This window comes from Chiroxiphia lanceolata, chromosome 7 (assembly GCF_009829145.1).
Source record: "Chiroxiphia lanceolata isolate bChiLan1 chromosome 7, bChiLan1.pri, whole genome shotgun sequence".
NCBI classification, from domain to species: Eukaryota; Metazoa; Chordata; class Aves; order Passeriformes; family Pipridae; genus Chiroxiphia; species Chiroxiphia lanceolata.
In genome coordinates, this window is record NC_045643.1 from 39,840,707 (window position 1) to 39,864,311 (window position 23,605).

At 39.1% G+C, this 23,605-nt stretch overlaps 1 protein-coding gene across 14 annotated transcripts in view; it reads right to left on the reverse strand.

The window, feature by feature from the left end:
* The window catches only part of BAZ2B (bromodomain adjacent to zinc finger domain 2B), a 115,791-nt gene that overhangs the window by 43,765 nt on the left and 48,421 nt on the right, over positions 1–23,605 (reverse strand). For all 14 annotated transcript variants that reach the window (XM_032692938.1, XM_032692951.1, XM_032692950.1 and 11 more), the window contains 5 exons: positions 10,628–10,783; positions 5,575–5,736; positions 4,296–4,489; positions 2,398–2,604; positions 1,315–1,713 (listed from right to left, as the gene is read on the reverse strand). In XM_032692938.1, coding sequence (XP_032548829.1) covers positions 1,315–1,713; positions 2,398–2,604; positions 4,296–4,489; positions 5,575–5,736; positions 10,628–10,781 — 1,116 coding nt within the window. In that variant the 5' untranslated portion in view covers positions 10,782–10,783. The remainder of the gene's footprint in view (positions 1–1,314; positions 1,714–2,397; positions 2,605–4,295; positions 4,490–5,574; positions 5,737–10,627; positions 10,784–23,605) is intronic.

Below are 23,605 nucleotides of genomic sequence, written 5' to 3' on the forward strand. Positions count from 1 at the left end.
CATGCTATATTGCTCTAGACAGTGACTTTCATAAATATATTAAGTCTCTTGAAAAACAGTAATTTTTAGAAAGAGACTACTCTTGTGCACCAGCATAGGAAAACCCCCACTTACTACTTATTTCTGTATATAATAATATCATTAGTGAATGTAAAACTACCTTTAATAATTTTTTCATTTAAAAGCACAAGGTAATGCATTTTTAAACACTAATAGCCACAATACTAGCAGAAAGCTAACAGAAGACTCTTGGCATAGAAAAATTTTATTAAAAAAATAAACAGGGGTAGGGGGAAGGCATTAGTCATAAGTGCTGTGATATACTAATTTTTTAACTGAAAAAGTAGTTCTTCAAGGTTTGCCAGGTAAAACTTAATCAGTAGTGGCTCAGAAATGCATGTAAAGCTTACACTGTCTTTAGTCTAAAGATTCTTACAAAGAAAAAAACCCCACATCATCTTTGATGGAAAACATAATAAAATGGATAAAGATGGTATATTTTCAATCAACTTTTAAAAATAAAGTCAAGCGTTATACATTCTTGAACTTACTAATATTTAAAACTGAATCTGAAATTATGAAAACCTCCAAAATAAATATTCACACAATGCATACCTCCAGTACATCTTTTAGAGAAATCAAACCACTAAATGAGGATCACCAGCTAAAGAGCACCTGGGATAGTGGAAGGTGTCCCTGCCCATGGCAGGGGATGGGACTGGATGGTCTTTAGGCATCTTCAAACCCAAACCCAAGCTGGGACTCTAAGAAATCTATGGAAATAGCCCTACTGATTTTTAATAGCTATCAGCATGTAAATATCTGTCTTTAAAGAGCAAATGAAACTCAAGGTTACATGGAGCATTTTTTTAAGAAAGGCTTTCAGCTTCTTTTTTTAAAATCATAATTAAAACAGGTAATTTTAATGACTTTGACTTAAAACTATCCAACTTGAAATGAAGTGAAGCTGCGCTTACAATACCAGATATGTGAAGCATTAAATCAACATTCTCACTGAAACTAGAAGCACAGGAAAAATATCCAGGCCACACAATTTATCCATGAGTACTTTCCTTATTTTGATACTGATTTTAGCTGCACATTGTCCTTAAGAGATGCATGACCCACACAACCTAATTAATTTACACCATTCAGAAATCCAGATTAACTTTAAAAGCACATAAAAACTTCATGATTATGAAAAAATACACACTTATAATTTTAACACATGGTATTTAAAAGAGCTTGACAGCACAATGTTCCATCTTGTTAAGCAAGTAACACAGATCACAAATAATCAAAACATTCACTCACCCGTTTTGATCTGACATCGCTGGTCAAAGAGAGAGATTCTTCAGAGGTATTTTTATTCCCTGCTTTGAGTAGATCAGGGGAAGGAACTATGAGTTTTAAATAGGTTTCCTTTTTGGCTTGATGTACCAAAGACAAAGGTTTCACATTAGGAACCAATCCTGTAGACTGTATTACACTTGTGTGTTTGTTCACAGATTCCTCCTTTGCCTGAGAGCTTTGGAAAATAAACGGAAGCTGCTGTGACAAAACCTGAGGCTGCTTCTGCTGGGACTGGAATGATGAGTGAGTCTGGGAATCAGACACAAGAGGTATCTGCTGGTGTGTTCTTTTTTCTTGAGACTTTTCATGTGTTTTTTGTCCGTCAGTTTTCGTATCTGTTACATCACTATGCATTAGCACCTGCAAAATACATATTTTTGACTGTTCACTATAGAAGTTAAAAATCCTTTGATAAAAACTACGCATATGATCAGCCTCCATGAAACAATTATACTGTTCTAGGCAGAGAATCAACAATAATAATTTTAAAATCAGTCTTGTAATATATTTATTGTTCAGTTAGGTTTTTTCCCCCAGATAGTTTCAGCATGTGCAGACAATGCTTACTAGAGAAGGAGTATTAAATCATGGTTGTTCTTAAATGTATTTTTGACTGTAAACCTAACAGGATACAAAAAAATTCAAATCTTCTCATTCTGCTACCTACCGGGGAAAGTAACCATTCCAGCAGGAAAATAGCAACTGCTGAAGCAATATCCATAAAGACATATTTCCAATGCACTATTAACACACAGTACTTAAATTTTTTGTATTTCCTATTTAACAACAAATGTAAGAGTCTACCAGCTCTTAAACTCCTAGCCCATAAAGAACAGCAATACATAGACATGCTCACACACAAAGGAAGCAAAAAAAACCCATAAACAGAAAACTCTGAAGCAAACCTAAAAAGAGTATTCTTAGCATTTATTAACGTGCAGTTAAATATTGCTTGCTATTTTCTCACAGACGGGAACAGTCAGTTTGTCACAAACAGCCTGTAGTGACAGGACTGTGAGCAGCAGGGTGGGGTGTTACACCTACCTTGTTCTTGCTTTTGTGGTGTGCTTCGTTTTCAGAATCAGATTCATCATCTTCACTCTCTTCAGCACTCTGGTCCTCCTCCTCCTCTTCATCCTCCTCTAGGTCATCTGAGTCACTGCTACTTATGCCTTCACTTGAGGTGTCTGAAGAGGAGCCCGAATCACTGTCACTGTTACTGGAGCTTTCCATTGCTTTTTTTCTAGGTTTCTACCAGAAAGACGAATTCTCTGTTAATGGTTCAGCTTTAATTTGTAACATAATCTTATTATTACACATAATCCTTGGAACAAAGGACAGTGAGACTTTGGACTACAGCGATCTGCTGTCCTTAAAAGAGAAAGTGTTTCACAAGATGATGAAAATTAAAAACTGGTCACAAAGTTCCACTGCAGTATTCTTCTGACCACATACAGTTGGCATCACTACATTTCAAAGCAATACATCAAATTAAGGTCTAGTCAGGATAGTGTATCAGAGCATCACAATGACATCTATTTCCAACACTGTTATGCTCAACAGACATACCATGATGTGCCACAAATATATCGTGATGACTGAGGATCCCACACAGTGTTAAAGTCACTTTTCGGACACATTTTTGGTTTATCACTGTTACGTACAACCCTTTGAATCATCACATACACACACAAGACAAAAGAAACTGGATGAGAACTTATAACTACAACTTTGATGATCAATGCTTCTATCAACTGAGAAGTTGTTTTTCAAACACTACAGGCAAAAAAATTCACGGAATACAAGTTACTATCAGACTGCACTTGAGGATTCCCCAAGATGGTAGGACAACAGGACTAGAATTCGATTCAGGAAGAAAACATTGCACAAAAAGTAACTCTTTAGATTTTCATCAACTGTAAAAAGCAGTTTGGATCAGCTTTGCCTTCTTTAAAAAAAAAACAAACTAAACATTTATTTTTATTTTACATTTTTTTAGATACCATCCTGAAAAGGAAACTACAACTAAGGAGATGATTGAGGAAGTCAGAAGATGAATACTAACAAAACAAAATCCTAAAGAAAGGAACATTTAGAGAAGTATAGCTAAAATGTTTTAAAATAAACCATGCCTTTTAGAAGAAGAGGCAAGAGCTGTTATATTTGAAATTTAGAAATGTAACATCATTTGTACAAAGCCTAGTAAAAAATACTCTCATATGCCCCCTTACTTATTCCTCTGACTTCAATTCCTGCCATGGCTTCATTCTAGCACACTGAAATAAAAATACAGATTTCTGGGGGAGGGGTGGTGGTGGAGTGTGTTAATCCTCCTCATGATGGAATTCTCATTTACAGTATTTTCTATGTTTTCATTGGAAAGCTTGTTCAAATCATTACATTTACAAATACCAATTACCTCTAAGTTTCAGAGGAAAGAAGTTACAAATGTCAGCATTACAAATGTCGAGTAAGACTAGGAAGAACCACCTCCACTTCAGTATTAGAAAATTTACAAATAGAATTTAGGAAACAAAACCGTTGAGAACCTGAAACTTATCTGCTCCAGACAGAAAACTTAAATGTTAAGATACAGAGCAAAACACTCTCAAGAAAGCTACTTGTCCATCTAGTCCATCATCTTACAGCAACTCAGTATTTAATCAAGTGAAACTGGAGTCTAAAATCAGTGCCCACATCAAAAGAAAGTCTATCAATCATACAGAATTTACACTTCAAGACAAATGGTTGCACAAAGGAGAAGAGAGTAACGCCGACAAGCATGCTGACTGAAATTTCAAAAGAAAAAAAAATAAAAACAGGCAAAGAGAGGAAGAACCCAAAACATTCTGCGCTCGGAAAGAACGCTTAAAAATGCTACAGTTTGCAGAACACTTCTGTCAATTTTTGTCTGAATCTTCAGTTTCTTTCTGTGTATTTACCTTATCTTTGATTTTGTCAGCCCTGGTGTCCAGAAGCTGAACTTTGCTTTGCTCCTGGTTGTATTTGCGCCCTCCTGCTCCTGAGGTCACAGCTTTCCCTTGTCCTGCTGACGTTGCAATGCTCGTGGAGAGCACAGACGTGCTGACAGCAGACACTGCAGTGGTACTGCTCCCATTCAGTGATCCATTTACACCTGAAGATGACAGATTCACAAAGTGACACTTAAAATAAATCTGAAGTAGCAGATACTTTCTTTGAGATGCTCCAGTCACACTAAACTAGCTTCCATAAACACATAACAACATACTAGACAACTTACAGGTTACTCCCCACATATACCAAAAATTTGTTATCCAAGTGTCACTTCAATTTGGAGTTAGTTTAAACATACAGAACACCCATGATTTAAAGGACAAACACAATTAATGCTGTAAGGGATGCGGGCTGGGGGGAGGGCGGAGAAAAAAATCTGAAATTGTCCATTTTCAAGTCATAGAATCATAGAATATGCTGAGTTGGAAGGGACCCGTCAGGACCATCAAGTCTAACTCCTGACTCCACACAGGACAACTTAAAAGTTAAACCACAGATCTAAAAGTTCTGTCCAAATGAGCCTGTTCACCCTCTCTGTGAACGTTTTCCAACACCCACATGAACTCTCCACTGCAGCTTTATATCATTTCGTGTCCTCTCACCAGACACCTGAGAGCTGAGACCCAGCACCTCCTTCTCCATCCCCATCATGAGGAAGCCACCGACAGCAACGAGGTCATCCTCAGCCTCTTCTCCTCTAAGCTGAGTAGACCTAGTATCAAACACCAAACCAACGTATCTCACATCTTCCAAAGGCGTGCAATACCACATAAATACTGAAGTGCAAGAACGTGCTGTCCTGGGGCTCTTTTCAGCAATACCCTGCAGCCACAGCAATCTCTCCCTCCATGCTCCCCACAAACAAGGCCTGGTGCCTACTTCAGATGTGTACAGGAACAGCAGTCACTCTGCAAGGCCTCCTAAAGAAACTGCAAACTTTAAAAGAAAACCTTTCCCTACTACTCAGTCACAGACACACTAAGGAAGAAGAGGGAGGGAAATATTAGCAAAAGAATATTTTGTTATTGAAAGCTCACACCTGTATGCCTCATGCTTAGCTAACGGGATCAAGTTTTATAGAACTGTTTACAAGTGGGAAGAATGATCAAAGGTAAAGCTCAAATTCCAACTTCTGCATGTGCAGAAGTTCAACATGATTATTCCCTCTACAATTGCAGCCATTACCTTTGTCTGTACTGCTCCGACTACTTTTTCCCGTAGTTCTCGAGTGGAATGAAGCAGGATCATGATTCTGTGCAGCAGGTGCAAACAGTGGTGGAATTCCCAAGAGTGGTGGGAAAAAAGCTGCCCCGGGACGAGAGTGCGTGTCTGCTGTTCGCCACCACTCTGCACCACAAAGGAAAGGAAAACAAACTTCAGCTGTTTAAACAGTGTATTTCAATATTTCAGTAAGTACATTGCATATACGGATATATGCATATATAGATATCAAGCAAGCAGATTTATTAAATCTAGAGGTAAAACAAAACAGTTTGGAACTTCTCAAATGACACACATTTCCTGCAGCAACTCTGGTCTTAAGGCATTAAAGCCATCAGCTTTATTTATATGCATTCTGAAAATAAATACAAGAGAGAAAAAAACCAACACAGTTAGATGAACTGGATTGTAAAAATTACGGGTAAAACGTAAGCATAGGTGGAGCTGCGCATACTTTAAACAGTAAGGAGAGTGAATCTAATGCAGAAAGGAAAAGAAGTGCAAAAGAAAAAGAAAACAGGAAGTGACCAGAAAGAAGTAAAAAGAGAGTTTATTTGAGCTGCTGCACACCTGGAAGGTTGGGAAAGGGCAGAACAGAAGAGAGCAAGCACAGTACAGCAAGTCAGTACGTGTTCATAAGTTAGGACAAGGCAAGAATTCATAATAATATAGATGAGAGACAAAAAACAAAGGACCAGAAATTCTATAATCCTGATAAAGGAAACTTCATAGGAGCTTCACAGTTAAACTTCAATTTTTGAGATAGCCTGAACATGGGGATGGAAGACAAAGCATAGAATTTCCAGATATAAAAGCATACATAACCAGAAGAATAGAACAGCAGGAATTCATTTGCCCTTAACTGCACTGATGCTAACTATGGCAGGTGATGTGTACAGTATTTCGTTATCCTTTTGACCTGAGTTTGAATGCACTGTATTTCAGTTCTGCATTTGTTGAACGTAGTTCAAATGTCTTTAACATCAGCTTGTAAATTATTACCAAAAAAAAACCCAAAATCCACCACAACCAACCCAAACCTCATTTCTGTATCTTCTTCCACAATGCTTCCCTCTCACAGACAACAGTGGTGATTCTTAATGATGCTGATGAGCAACATTGCATTGCAAGGTTTCATAACACTTTGAAGACTTTTTGATTTAAAACACCCTTTGAGATTGTTCACCAACTTTCTTCATCACACACAAAAAAAGAGTTGGTAACTTTACACATTACTATGGCCTTATAAAAAGATGCATTGTGTCCTACCTAAGCCATTATCTAATGTGTCCAGAAAAGAGAATACGCATTTAAAAACATGGAAGAAATAAAACAAAGAAAAAATGGAAACAGTCTTGTAATAATAAATTGGATTGTAATGGCATTTTCCTGCTTTCTGACTGGATGAAAACACTAACAGTCTGTTTAGCAATTAATTCTATTAGTTCCTTAATTTTTCCTATTAAATTTGCTCTTCAAGTTACTAACTTACCTCAGACATGCTCCACATAACTAAGACTCATATTAAACCTCACTCCTTAACATTCTTGCCTTACTTCAGATAGGTTAAATATTTTTGAGCTCAGCTTTTGAAATTCTACTAGCCACTGCCCAGATAATGATTGAAAGCGTTACTCCAAAGGGCAACGTACATTTCAACAATGCCAGTCTCTTAGTAACAAGGAATAATAACTGTGAATGCCTTTGTTAATATTAATGAACTTCACGGTGCAATACAAGCTTTCCAAAAGAGCTAAAAAGGAATAAATACTTCAATAAACACAAAGTATCAATATGCCAATCAGCAGAAATACCAAAATAATGTGGTATTTAAGGGAATTCCACCTTACACAGCAAATCTGAGAACTGCTTGGGGTGACAGAAATTACTGTGTATTTTCCTCCTCTCTCTGTTGTCTTTTAATCATTACAGTGGTAGCAAAGTTTGCATTCTACATGCTTCCCAACACCAGTAAGTCTTCCTAACTCCCTGTATGCATGATTCCAAACTACTTACGTGAGTGATTTCCTAGTACTGGTGTCTCAGTGCAAAAAGCTGTAAAGCAGGGAAAAGGCTGGAAATGGTTTATACATACATAAGTAACATCACCCAGAGTCCAACACTGGTTTGAAAAACAAAAGCCTTCATACAAATTGAGAAACATCAAAAAACTCTTCATTTAAATGAAAAGCACTGCATATCTCAGTAAAGCACCTCAAAAACACAAGGCATTTTAATAAACTCCAAATATGCTCTCACAGAACCAAACACACAAGGACTCAACTCATTCTTCAACTTTCCTTCATAAATCATAGGCTAAAAGATGTTGGACTTGGACTAATTTTCTAAAAAAAAAAAAGAAATTTTAGAAAGGGATTGATAAAACTGCACACTACTGAGGAAGTTGATACATAATTTAGGCACCAACACTGGTGATGATTAACTCTGAGGAGGTAAGAATATAATGAATATCCACAGAGTACAGCCCCCCCAAAGCTGCATTTTAAAAAGTATCCATAACATGGCAACTCTCATAGACACAAAACACTGAATTATGGTTCTCATATGAGAAAAAGCTGTTGATTTATATTCTTTCAAAGTTGCTAACATTCTTGTGAGGGTGAATTTAAACCTCTTTCTCGAGTCAATTTACTTTTCCAATGTGTCTTCTTATTTTCAGCAATGGGTGAACAAGAAGAAAGCAAGTAAAGTTCCTGTTTACTTGATTAGAATGCTTTAATTATTCAGCAACTAGTCTGTATTAACCAATTAAACTAACAGTATGTGATATATTCCACAATGGTTTCACACAGGTGCTTTGTCTTTTTGACCTGGGAATATGCCAAAATAATTTGTCTAATCTCCCTGGCAAAGCATAAAGACTGCCAGTCCTAACTCACCATGTATTGTGGGGACTTGACAGAATATGCAACCAAATTTATTGCAGAAACTATTTAGTAGACTATTGACTGCTGCAAAGAAAATAAAGAGATAAACTGGAATTAAAAGAATCTCTCTAATCTAATGCATAGATTAAGATGCCTTTACCTTCTCTTAGTAAGAATAATTGCTCATTCTTAAAAAGATTATTTTATTAGATACTAGAGAAATGCATTTTTAAATTTTAAGATAATTTAATTATCAGATTGCGATTGGACAGACATTCATGGGGGTTTTTTAAATATCACAGAAGTGAAGAACACCTCAGTTTAGGAACAGGCTAAAATATTAGTCTACCTTGGCTACTGAGTAGCTTGTACATTCAGGAATCTTACAACTTCAGTGATGGGTCATTCAAGGGAAAAGTCTTTGGCTGGCTGACAGCATAAACACCTCTGTGGGATTTCTCTAGGACAGCCTATACCTTTTCTGAGTGGATACAACAGTAACCACAGTGCACTGTGTCAGCACAGAAACAGATATACTCAGAAATAAAACTGATGGGACAGCACAGAACGAGCTACATTCCAGTTTGGTTTTAGGAGGACAAAGTGTCTTTGACAAAATATATATGTTCTAAAGCATCAGATGCAGCCAGGTAAAGGATCTGACCATCAAAAAAATGAATCCTGAGAATTACTATCAGTCTTTATGACCATTAGCCACCAGACAGAAATTAAACCTTTTTTTTTAAATAAAGGTTGATAATAGAATTTTTCAGTGTCCTTTACTGAAGAAGTACTGGGATTTTCTAGTGAAGGCCAAAACTGACAGTTGAGGATCTTTATTACATGATTCATCTCTTCAGTCTTACTGAATTTTGGCAGACCAAACATATGTCATATATACATGCAATGTTACGGGACATACAAAATTACATCCTGTAATAGCTATAAAGCAAAAGCAGTAAGGAGAGGTAAAGGAGTCCCAGAAATCCTCAGGATGGAACTGCACATTTATAGCCACACACTAATGAACTCCTGCTACATTCTGGGGACCACCACTGAGAACCAATTCAAATAGCACAGGCTAATGAACACAGCCAAAAAATTCTTTTGGAGCTGCATTTGCAGTGGAGGACTGAAAAATATGATACGGTGTTACTTATTCATTAAGAGTTTTACTCAAGAATTCTTCTGACTGATTTTAGAGAAATTAAAATAAACAGGTGAGACATAACTCTAGCTACACAAGACATTCTTGTTCCTACTTTTCTTCCCGGGGCAGCTGCAAATGAACACATGCAGGATGTAGGAGGGCACTTGGAATCTACTCACTCTGTACTATCAAGGCAGAAAACTTTTTCTATTTGTAGAATATACTTTTGCTCACTCTACTGCAAGAATCAAGTTTGTTCTGAAAGCAGTGGATTACCATGAATTTAAGATGAAAAAACTTCTATTTACAATATATGTCATAAGAATCAGTAAAACCCAGGCTAACAAAAAACGTTCTCAAAAAAAAAAAAAAGATCATCTCTTCAGAAGAGAGAAGCAGCAGGGAAGAGTTATTTACCATTTCTTGTTCTCTGGATGACATTGGCATCATTCAGTTGAAATATGAGTTTCATTCACAAAAAATTAGATTCTTGCACGGAAAAATCTTTTATACATGTTTGTGATTCAAGACGTTTCATTCTAGTCAAGACTATCCAAGACCCTTTCAAGTTCCATTATAAGAAACTATTCATCCAAATATAAAAATACAGTATGGGTTGGGCTTGAATGCTGAGAACATGATGTATATTCACAAAGCTGATTATTAGATCTTAATCTGAAAGTGGTATAGAGTTTGCTAGATCAACCCTTTACCTGATCCTTGCTTTCAAGGCAGCCTTGTGAACTGAAATTTTTTCACATTTTAAAGAGGCAATTTTTAATTAATTTCAATCCTTCAATAAATAAGTACTATGTAAAATGTATTCACAGGAAATGAATGTTGCTTGGCAAAACAAAAAAACCTCAAACATTTTTCTCTGATGCATCTGTGCAACCGTTTTATATTGACTCGTAATAATAATTACAAACGTTGACAAACACTATAATTACACCGCAATATAGACTTGAGTCATTTTTACCACATGTGCTGATTGTGGAACTCAGCGTCGCAGCTCCCGTGGAAAGGCCACCTTTGGATCCTTCTGAAGCTCCCGACGGTGTCGACGATGCTGGAGTGGAAGCAGCTGCAGCAGAGGAGACTGACGGTGACGTTAACCGCTCTCCAGACTCCATATCTGTAAGAGAGAAGAGAAATGTCTCTCCTCCACGGCAGGAAAGGAAATCACAAGGGACTACAGGATTGTTTGTGCTAACTGTGTCTCAGGATCTGTCCTAAATTCTTGAGAGGTTCCTACGAGACCTTCACACGAGAAGTACATCCTACTAACAGCCCCCAGCCATCAGGGAACCCAGCACAGTTGCAGCATTAAGGGAATGGGGTAGTGCTGTTCAGAGTTCGATCACATTTCTACCTGAAGGCCTACGGCCTCAGCTGGGACCACTACCCACCCTTTGTGCCAGGGAGCTCCAGCTCAGCTCAGCCCAGTTTGGCCCCTTCAGCCCCTGCCAGAGCCAGCCCACACTCCATAGCCTGCCAATGCCCAGCCCTCCTACCAAGATCCCATGTATCACATTCTAGCTTTCCTCTAGGACAGCATCAGCTCCCATCTTCTGCCACTCCTGATCAGACAACATCAGAGATGAGCCCTGGGCCTGACAGGTTGCGTTATTATGTCTAACTCTGTGACCAGCAGTGTCCAGATCCTGTGGGACTGTGCTAGAGCCAGGAGAGCCCTGCCTGCATAATCCTCAACTGCCAGCCTGTCCCTCCTTGCAGAGCAGCCCTGCTCTTGCTGCTCTCTGACAGACACCAGCTTTAAAGAACCTGTAGTACGTGCCAAAAAGTCCATACTGTAGACTCTTAATTTAAGGAAAGGCCCGGCAATTATGGTAAGGTAGTATAAATATAAGAACTCCTGGAAGTTGGTAGGGTTTTTTTTTTGTTGTTGTTTCCTCATGAGCTTCTCATACAAAATAATACATTTTTATTTGTGCCATGAATTGTCTAAATCAAAAGTTACCAGACTTATTTCACTGAACAAGCATGTGCAATTTTAAGGAAAACATAGTAAAATTATTCTTAAAAACACTAGTTGTTGAGAAGTAGTTTCTCAAATACTTAAAAAATGCAGTCAAGCCAGTGATGTCTTAGTGCAGTGGTAGCAGCATCAACAGACTCTCTGACTAAATCTGCCAGAGCGTCAGTCGATGGTGAGTCCGGAGCAGAGTATAAATAAGGTGAGGAAGAAATCTTCTCAGAGTCCCTGTATTATTAAAAAAGCAACGAGACAAAGCACATTGAACTCTGAACAGGGAAACTCCCAAGAAACCAGCTCCTGTCCTGGAGTCTCCCAGGAACAGAGGCAACACCCTTTCTCAGATTTACCACTGGAAAGCGAGGGGGGCAAGTGCTGAGCCTAAGTCAAACAACTGCTCCAAAATCTCACTCCCAGTACCTGTGAAACATAATGCCAAGCACACAAGAAAGATCCACTTTTCCAAGTTCTATTTTAAACAATTTAGAAAACTGATGTGCTAAACAGCACTTCTAATCTAAAGTTATATTAGACAGTGACTTCCCAAATGCTCCCTTGGAAAGCCAGCATAAAAGTTGTTATCTGTGACTCCAGAAAGATGCAGTATCCTTGGTTCTTCTCAGTCACTAAAAATGAATCTTAAAAAGACAAAGCAAATACAAAAGCAAAATCCATGGAGAAACACACAAAACACTGTGAAGATACACTGTGCCCATTTTAACTAAATTGTTAATTCCTCATCACTAACAGTTTTTATACACGGCCACTTCTATGTACCGAAGAAGTCTCCAGGCTTTGCTGGCAGAACAAGAGGCAGTCCTCTGGCAAAGTGAAAACTCTGCTGGCATGGGAGGTACAGTCTGTCACACAGAACTGCCCACCCTCTGCTCTGCCCATCACAACACCCAAACACTTCACTGCTTTTAGTCTTTACAGCCCAATTTATCACACATCATTTTCCCACATGCAGAAGAAAACTAATTTTTTTTTTCTGCAAACACAGAAAAATCAACTACTTACACTCATATGTCACCAAAAAAAAAGTATCTACTAATATACTGAATATGAAGGTTACAACTATTCACTTCCAAACAACAGCAGAAACACAAAACCTATTTTCTTCAGGTAATTTGTGAAGGAAAAATATTATTACACATTTTAGTTTTTAATTCTGAACTCTTAAATGCATACTTTCCTCCAATTAAACATTTTCTATCCACAGGTAAAGAATACATGGATTTTTAGTAATCTGTGATTATAATTAATCTAAACTGCTACTCTGTGGAGGCAGGCCACTGAAAAATACTGTGTATACCATATATTACATACATGTATGTCTAATAAATTTTAGAATTATTCTTGAGGATAATAATTAATAAAAATCCCTTTCAAAAGGGATTATAGTTTAACTTTGCATCTGCAGTAAGTCTGTAGCATTTGCAAACACATGCATTATTTCATGCTACAAAAAATGTACTATTGTTAGTATACAGAGATCTATAAATAGACACAAATAATTACGACTAAGTATTTTTTTTAGTCACTATGAATGACAGGACTTATTTGAGCCCAACAAACATTCCTTGTACAAATACAAATTTGTTGTATTTTGGTACTCATTGTTTAAGTATGGCTACGTGAACTTACTGTATTTACGGATAGCATAAGGAAAATTAGAAACACATCCAAATGGAACTATTGCAGTAATCATTTGTAAAAGGGGAGGAGGTCCTTCTAAGCTTTAATGCAAACTTCATTCAAAACTCAGGATTGACACTTCTTATTTTACTTACGTTCCCCCTCAAAAAAATCCAGAACTCTCGAATTTCTAAAAAAAAAAAATAAATCTGTAATGTTGTGTAGAATAATACAGCATTAAAATAAGTCTTTACCACAGAATCACAGAAGGCAACCTAAATGGTTGGAAAAGCCCTCCCAGCCAATGGAGTCCCCCCTGTGCCCAATGCCCACCTTGTCCCCCAGTCCAGAGCACTGAGTGCCACGGCCAGGCCTTCCTGGGACACCTCCAGGGATGGGCACTCCATCACTGCCCGGGCAGCCCCTGCCAAGGCCTGACCACGCTTTCTGTGAAGAAATTCCTCCTGATGTCCAACTTGAACTTCCTCTGGCACAGTTTGAGGCCATTTCCATTTTTCCTGTCCCTCGTTCCCTGGGAGCACAGCCCGACTTCCCCCCGACTCCCTCCTCCTGTCAGGGAGTTGCAGAGCCAGAAGGTCCCCCCTGAGCCTCCTTTTCTCCAGGCTGAGCCCCCCCAGCTCCCTCAGCCCCTCCTGCTGCTCCAGACCCTTCCCCAGCTCCGTTCCCTTCCCTGGACACGCTCCAGCCCCTCCGTGTCTTTCTTGCTGTGAGGGCCCAGAACTGGACGCAGCCCTCGAGGGGCCTCCAGCAGTGCCCGGCACAGGGGATGGGCACTGCCCTGGGCCTGTGGCCAGTACTGACCAGGTGCCACTGGCCTCTTGCCCACCTGGGCACACCTGGCTCATGTTCAGCTGCCCTCAACCAGCACACCCAGAGCCTTTCCCACTGGCAGCTTTCCAGCCCCTCTGCCCCAGCCTGGGGCTGCAGGGGCTTGTTGTGACCCAGCTGCAGGACTCGGCACTTCACCTTGTTGAACCTCATTCGGTTGTCCTCAGCCCATCGATCCAGCCTGCCCAGATCCCCCTGCAGAGCCTTTCTAACCTCCCTGCCCTCCGGCAGATCAACACTCCCGCCCAGCCTGGTGTCCTCTGCAAACTGACTGAGGGTGCACTCGATCCCCCCGTCAAGGGTTTGGATAAAGATATTAAAGATATTGATCAGGACTGGCCCCAGTCCTGAGCCCAGGGGACACCACTGGTGACTGGCCCCAGCTGGATGTAACTCCACTCCCCACCTCTCTCTGGGCCCGGCCGTCCAGACTCTTTCTAACCCGGTGAACAGTGCCCCAGCCCAAGCCACAGCAGCCAGCTTCTCCAGGAGAAGGCTGTCAGAGAAGCATCAAAAGGCTTTACTGAAGTCTAGGTAGACACATCCACAGCCTTTCCCTCATCTGCTGAGTGGGTCACCTTGCCACAGAGGGAGACCAGGTTGGTCAAGCGAGACCTGCCTTTCATAAACCCACTCTGCCTGGGCCTGATCCCCTCACTGTCCTGTACGTGCCACGTGATTGCACCCAGGATGATCTGCTCCACAACCATCCCAGGCACTGAGGTCAGGCTGACAGGCCTGTAGTTCCTCAGACGTGACCATCTAACGTGTTTTATAAATAAGCATAGCTAAGAACCACCTACAAGCAATCCATATTTGAGTCACAAATAGGAAGATATCCTTGGCAAATCAATACTTTCTTATTACGGAAATGTAAATTTAACTTTACTTGCAAGCTTTTAACCAACATAAGCCATCTGTTTGAACTGGTAACACAGGATCACATAAGAACAGGCAGAACAGTAACAGACTGCCCTTTTAAGGCTCCCCTTCTTCCTCTCCTCCACCCCTCTTATTTCGGTTTGCAGGGGGTTGGGAGGTATTTTTGAGAAGGTGCTTTTTCAACTTCTAATTTAGCTGCTTAAGTCTTTAATAGAGAACTGGAATATTGGAATTTTTGAATTATTCTGAACTGAAGAAATTATATTCTTTTCCTAGAGACATACATACTTCTGATTTCAAACTAAGTCAACTCTTAATTATGTTTAGTTAATTACTCTAACCACAGCAGATGGCTGACTCCAAAAGAGATAATCCCCGAAACAGTCATTAGTCAGGATCAGCAATAATTACACTGTAGACCTAATGCGTTCTGTGACTAAAAAAAGTCCATACCAGTTACAGCAGATCCATGTTATTTTTAACCTCAAGTATAAATTAGACATTAGTTCCACTGTAATGTATTTTGTCAGTCAATACTTAGGATGAACTTTCATGATTGTTTTTTAATCTCTCATATTTGTAAAAGAGAAAATCAATAAATAAAGCTAGGAAAAAAACCACTTTTTTATTTCCCAGGTGTAGTGATATGTGTCAGTTCTTCTCAATGCCTTGCCTGAAACTCCAGTTATTTTCTCAGAATTTTTCATAGTGAATAATAATCATTAATCCAACTGAATCCAATGAAAACAGAAAGCAACTTCTCAGTAAAAAGGAACAAAGAAGGGAAGAACATGAAGCTTTACACAAGCAAAATGTTGTCTTTTCTGGGGAAAAATAAAAAAAGGAAAAATTACTAATGTTTAATAAAAACAGAAACACTAAAAACAGGTAAATGTTTACTAAAGGAAATAACAATCAAATCATTTCAAATGTAACAAGTTGAAATTTGTTTAAAATAAATCAACTACCTATTCTGTGCTTAAAACCTTTGCTGACATGTACCCCAACACAGAAAAAAACCCAAACCTTTCTTAGTTTTAAACAGGTATTAACAAGTAACTCCTTTCATAGGACACTATCATGGATAAAATAGTATCCTGTCAAATGTTAGCTGGGATGTGTGAATACTATTAACTGTGTCTTGAAAACATCTAAACACTAGACTAATTCACCTCCAAATTCCAGTTTAACCTCTACACTCCTGTGTATTGCTTCATTATTTCAATTATTATGTCTAACACAGTGAAAAAGAAGTTGGGTAAAAATGCGCTTCAATCTTCCCCAATTACCATGGGAAATTTGAAAAAACTATTTGACAGCCAACTATGGAAGAGTTCCACAACATCTCATGTTCTCTTGCCTTAATTGTGTCACGTCATAATACCACCAGTCCACAGCTACTTCTTGTGTCAGTGAGAGGGCTGACGCCAGAGATCTTGCAGCTGCTGAAGGGAAGCACATCAGAGTCTCTCCAGACAATCCAGCACAGCAGAGTTCATCACAGAAATGCCCCAGAAGGTCAGTGCTCAAGAGGTGAATGCAGAGCCTGGGTGCTGGCTGGGAGGTGACTCAGCAGGCCAGGCAGCATCCGTGGGTTCCACACCTCCCACAAGGGCCACAGAACCAAGGAGGAGTGGGGATAAACCCAGTGATGTGCGAAAAAATACACAAAACAAGCAAGTGCCCTGACCAAAACCTGGCAGAGAGGGAAGTGAGGTCCCCACAGGAAGGGCTGTAGCTCACCACAGACCACCTGGGAACACCAGAGGCTCCCTGCTCTGGTGACCAGGTCTGCTCACACACCTTCGCACAGTCTACCACAGCTACAATGTTTTACACGTTCAGGTGTTTAAACTCAAATAGAAGTGCCAATATAATTACTGAGACCCACTTTACATTTCTCAAATACTGTACAAACCTTAAAGGCCGAGTCAGCTGCTAAATATTCCAAGTTTTGCAGAATGCCACTGTTATTACATCACTTTCAATAATTTACTCTAAGCACTTTGCATAAAGCTCTCCAGGGAAAAAAAGTCACCACAACAAAATTTCTTTTAGTAAATCAACCACCATAATAAAACCTTTTTTAGTAAATCGACAGCAAGATTTGGCTTGTGTTTCATAGGTATCACACAAACTACAAAGACACTTCTACTCACAAATACTCTTAATGCATTACTCCAGTTACACTGTGTGAACCAGACTGTATGTTCCAGCACTACATTCTAAATGGGCTTTATAGCCCTCCCCTGCCTCATACTAGACCAGATTCAGCGATATAACAACTCACTGTTTTATTGCATCAGATTCCACAGCAGTGAAGAGATTCATGAAATCACAAACACAATTCCATAAATGTTTTTTCAACAGTCTTTACCCAGATAAGGTGACTTACTAAAAGCCAATTCAAAGCAGATCCAGCTTTTAAGTTTGGTATAACTGAGTCAGGACTGGTCTGCAAAAATGGAAACAGAAAAGGGATACAGCTGCCATTCTACTATTTGGTAATACACAGTGGCCATTTTAAATAGATTCAGGATAAAATGACATTTTAAACAATGCATCTCTTCTGACTCCATCCAACAGGATGAATTCCTCATTAAACAATACATGCAAATTTAGATGCAACTTAAAAAATTATTTTCTCCTGTTTTACAAGTAATGGTGTTCCTTTTAGTTAAAAATAAATGTCACTTTGAATACTTCTGCATTCACACGTTTCACAGTCTTCATGATTATGGTAAAGAAAGAATATTTACGAACAGGGCATTATAATTCACTTGCTTTACAGTCCATGGAGAGAGGAGGGGCACACAGGTCAGGTTAAGTTACAATCCCCCATAAGCCTCATTTATGGATAAACCTCAGAATACTGAAAGCTGCATAACGCTAGGCAAGAAATCTAATCCACCCAATTCGTACCACAAAAAGTGTATGGCCATACCAGGTACCCATGAGGCAACACAGCACTGCAGAGAGGCACTTAATGCTGAAGTGACACGACTCTACCTAAAACAAACATTTCAAACCCAGAATAACAACACTAAGAGTCTGGTTTAGACAAATATATAATTAGAACCATAGAACAGTTTGGGGTTGAAGGGACCTTAAAAGCTCATCTTGTTACACACACACTCCACCACAGGCAGGGACACCTTCCACTAGACCAGGATGTTCTAAGCCCATCCAACCTGGCCTTGAACAGTGCCAGGGATGGGGAGTCCATAACCTCTCTGGTCAACCTGTGCCAGGGCCTCACCACCCTTATAGTACAGAATTTCTTCCTAATATCTAATTTAAACCTACTCTCCTGAAGTCAAATCTATCTGCAATATCTGTTATTCTGTATGAGCCTATCAACTTTATACATGCATGTTTTGCAGTCACCACTTTTTTTAAGAATAAGCACCTCTTCACCTTCTGTTATTTTCACTTCTACATTGGGTTAGGAAAGGAAAAGTTGATACCACCACCCTCAAAACACAAAAAATAGATGGGTGATAGCTTCTGACACAGCTGTAAACACATGCAGCCATGAATGTCACCCTACAAAAGCAGCTGCCCAAGTCACTTCTTGCCGCACAGCAAATTTCAATCAGGTGACAAGAGAGGAACCCTATCCCCTAAGATACTTCCACCAATGGAAAAGCTGTGCAACCCACCCATCTAAGAAGACAAGCAGTCAGAATTTAGACAGCAGGGTGGCAGTGCTACAGTGCAGATGTTAAGGTTCATGGAGACATCGCTCACGGAGTGGAGATGACAGCACTATGTGTCTGTATCCCAATACTTGTAAGCAGATGTTAAACAAAAGTAAGTATTGGCACCTCCTAAAATTCACGAAGAGCCTGGACTCATCATGACTTTAGAGGCTGAAACAATAGTAGTTCTGAAGAACATTCTAATGCAAAGATTCTCTGGCATCAGTTTAGTAAATATCCAAGGCAATTTCAACAGATTTTGTTACCAAACCGAAACAAATGATTCATCATTTCAGAAACAACATTTTACAAACCTTTCTGTTCAAAAAAACCCAAACAAACAAACAAACCAAAAAAACCACCAAAAACCAATGAACAAACAAATCACAGAATCACAGAATATGCTGAGTTGGAACGGACCCACAAGGATCATCGAGTCCAACCCTTAGCCCTGTACAGGACTATCCCCAAAAATCACACCATGTGTCTGAATTACTGCAATATTTTATATTGTCTTGGGATTAATACCAGTTTTTATTTTTGTGCATAACAGTTCAGCTTAACATGTTTCCAGTTTCTGTGTAAAAGGTCAATCTTTCATGTCCCAAATACCTATTTTTTTTAATATCCTGGTTATGAGACTTCTATACTTGGTTCATCTGTACTAGATTCTAGTAGTGCTACATCTTGTTCTGCAGAAGCAAGACTTAGTATTTTATACTATTATTCAATTTGTGAGGGTACTGAGCAAACCGTATCTATAACTACCTCTGTAGTTTTTAAAATAATAAAGTATTATTCAATCTTTGGATATTGATAAACAATACAACATTTTTTAAATACATAGCAAAAATTCTTGCTTAGGGTGGCTCTGAAATAGGTAACAGGAACCCACATTAGAAATCCTATGCAACAGTAGTTCAAAAAGCAGTAAAAAAAATGGAAGAGCTGAAGTCAATGCCTCTTTTTTCTGCTTTTCCGAAACCTAAATTTCAATCTGCCAGAGGCCAATTTTCTGCTTTTCTTCTGACATTTCGCCACTCAGAAACTTAGCTCCTGTTTAGCCATTGTATCGTACACCTCTTCCCATGGTTCAAAAGTCAGATTTCATCTCAAGCTCAAAATATAGGCTTATCTCCAATTACAGGGACCAGCAGAGCTTCAGAAAACACCTATAGAGGAAGTGTCCTTCTGAACCTCTGAAAGCAAAAGCTGCCACAGGTTTGTTTGACAACTGTTAAAATTTACCAGTGCTTGTGCCAAACATGCTTTTTAGTACTTCCATAACTGAACCTTGCCAGTCTTCACCAGTCTTTGCCAAATAACAATGGAAGGCATTAAACCAAAGGCTAACTTTCTGAAGCCTAAAGTATCTGCTCTAATGTACATATATATATATAAGACCACTCGAACTCACTACAAACAATGTATTTTGCCCACCTTGTATTATTTGACCTTGTGCTGGAAAAAATGGCATATAAAAAAATGATTGAGTACAAAAAACTCCAAACAATTAACCTTTAAAAGCATAAGCTAAAGATAATTTGGGGAACAAATAACTACAAATCCAATACCTGTTTGAGTGTATGAACTCCACACGTGTCAAAATAATGAGCTCAGAGCTAGTTCACAGGCACTCCCCCATAAGAAAGAGGATGCTTAGAAAAGGATTCTTTTACCCTGCAGTCCTAAATTTACAGACTACCATAATACCTCATCATACTCCAACAAGCAAGAAAGGGCAAGGATGTTAGTCAGTCCTTCCTAACAAATGGTCTAGAGGGGGTTTTTTGGATGTTAGTCAGTCCTTCCTAACAAATGGTCTAGCGGGTTTTTTTTTGTTTCTGTTGGGTTTCTTTTTTGGATTTGTCATCCTAACAATTAAAGTTACTATTCTACACCTTTAAATAGTGCTAAAAACTAAAACCACCAGCAAACCCTGGCGAGAAATGAATTCTCGAGTACCAAGTCAGAGTTCCAGAAAAGCATTCAGGAGAAACAAATCTTTACTATGCATACCTGTAGCAGCCCCAAGCTTTCCACTGGGTCCTGATTTTGTCTTAGAATAGCACCAAACTTCAGTCTCATTACTCTAACATTAATATCATCTTACATTTAAACAAAAAGAGAAAACGCCAAACAGTTAAATTGTTCAGTTCTCCAATGCCAGCAAAAACTAGTTTTAACCCACATGACAGCAAAGAAGTCTATCAGCCTCTCATGTCATTGAGTGAGTTCTGGCACTTTGACTAAAAACTTACCAGTGAGGAATGCTACTTCCTCAGTTTTGAACTCTCAAAAACACCTTGTGGCATCATCTAGCAGGAATGTAATGGTTCCCACTAATAAGCTGAGACACAGATAAACGGTTTCCACATTTTCATGCAGTTGCACTCAGGTGGATCTTTGGAAACCCAGAACCAGTTCTAGCAGGAAGCACTCCGTGCCATAAGAGCCATTGTTTTGAGTCAGCAGCATCATTGGCATCCACCTCCTCTTCCAAAATATCTTTCTTAGGTTGGTTGTTCATTGTTTCTTCCAGTTTTAAAGGCATTAGAATACTTTTTATAAAATTGAAGGATTTAAGCAAAGACAAAACAAAAACCACAAACAAACAAAACAAACAAAAAAACTCCCCACAAAACAACAGAGTCTACTGAATTTTATCTAAACAGAGGAACTAGAGGTAATAATAACAGAGTTCTTAAGATACAAAGAAATAAAACCAAGATTCAACAGAAGCCACAGCAGCTATTACCATGTCAGAAGACTAACCTTGCTGGTTGCATTCACCACATTATTTTTACAAACCAAGCACATGCAAATCTAACAACTTGATGTTATTTACACATTTAAAGGAAGTGGTTAGACATAAAAAAACCCTGACAGATCACACTTTTATTTCCACATACTGGAAAGAAAGAAGATAATAAGCCATCTGTAGTTTTATCTACAAAACAAAAGTACTGTATCTAGATTTCAGGCTCCTAACAAAGCCACATGCTAAACATTACATTTTCCTACATGGTTAAAGAACACTGGTTAAAACACAGGAGGCTATTTCAGGTGTAGGGGTGTTGTTTTCTTGGCAAAGTTTGGAAACCATTTAAAGATTACCACTGATACACGGTACTCCCATAAACCATTCTTTCCGAATTCAAACGCACTCTGCAAACACGAGCAGTCAGTGATGGTCATATCTGAGCAAGAGATAAAACTGTGGCTCTCTGGAGGGGTGGGGGAGCAGGAAGCCTGAGCAGCCCCAACTCCTGCCACCCTCCTCACCTCAAGAGGATGATACAAGAGGTGCACCACAAGGCCCTTTGGCTGCACACAGGATTAGGACCTGTCCTTCCCTGTGTGGCAAGAGCACCTTTATTCCTTGACCACAGCTGCTTCCCACACTTCCGTCTCCCCGGGCAGGGAGGCAGCCCAGGAGCTGCAGCTCAGCAGCTCCCATTGGGACTGTTCCACCTGTTCTGCAGGAATCTGGTTCTGGAAGTTAGGCTGAAGCTTTGAGCCAACAAGGTCAGCTGTAAGGCACAGAGCTGTGAGTTTAAGAGCCTCTACAGAGGTGGAATATGCAAAAAGATTCAACTTTTTTGAAACACCAGGATTGTAGGACACTGGAGAAAATGGAGCAGGGGTACAAGAAGCCAGCCGGACAGCAAGGGAGTCTGCTGCAAGACAATACATGTTTTGCCGGTACCCAAGCTAGGACATTTCACAGATAGTGTCAATGTTAAGCACTACTGTAAATTATTTGAAACATCAAATTATATAAAGTTTATCTATTAACAGGAGCAATTCAGTATTTGTTAAAAACATTAATGGAATTTTATTTTGTAAGAGACATCAGCACAGAATAGTACTCCAGGTCACTGGGCTTCCGAATTAAATACCAGTCTTAAGGGGCTTGTAAGGGAAGTAGCACATGTATGAAACCTAAAGCTATCCTGTGAAACCTTTATCTTGCTGTTAATGTTCTCAAGATGAAGAGGTCATAGTTTCATAAAGAACAGTGACTGGTACTCATTCCTCAGTAAACCTCAGAATACATGGATAAGTATTCTGGGGAAAAAACAATTCAAATCAATACCAGGTCTGCACTACCTGAGAGCCCTTTAACAAAGTAATGGAGGTTGAATCTCTCCTCTCTTCTTCCCCTTGGCATTTTTCCTGCCTTGTTCTCCTCAAAATAGACCTGTATCTACATGCTCTAGCACTCCATTGTCCACACCCTTTTCTCTATAGCTAACAACTCAAGTGAACTAATAGGTCAAGCACCTCCAAAACTTCTCTCAAACCCAAGCTGGAGGGACACTGTTCCTCACCTACTTACTCTTCTCACAGTTTGAACAAAACAGATTTCTCATATATGCTGTCTACTCCACAATTTTTTTAGTAATAGCTATTTAATTCAAAAATACCTATTTCTGTAAACATCTATTATAAAAACATCTATTTCTTTTAACTGTATCACACTTTTTCTCCATATTTCATTTTCAGTTCCAGTTTCTGTTAATGTAGTGGATACCTCCTGTTACTAAACGAAATTGTACATGAAATTAATTCCACAGTAAGATACGATAATAGAAAAAGTGGACTTTTGAAGAGCAACAATAATTTTGGTTAGGAACTCACTAGAGGTTTTTTCATACTCTAGCTTACAAAGCGGAAAAAGAAAGAAGTTTTTGGTACCAAGAACACAATATCATTTTAATATTAATTTATTTTGGAACTGCAAAATTTGATTTAGCACTTTTCTAAATTTGCACAAAACAACCAAGAACAGAACTACAGAACTCCAGTAACGTTTATCATGGCACGTACAGCACTACTGCAAATGCCGTGCCAATTATATTAGCATAACGTAAGACCAAACTTAATA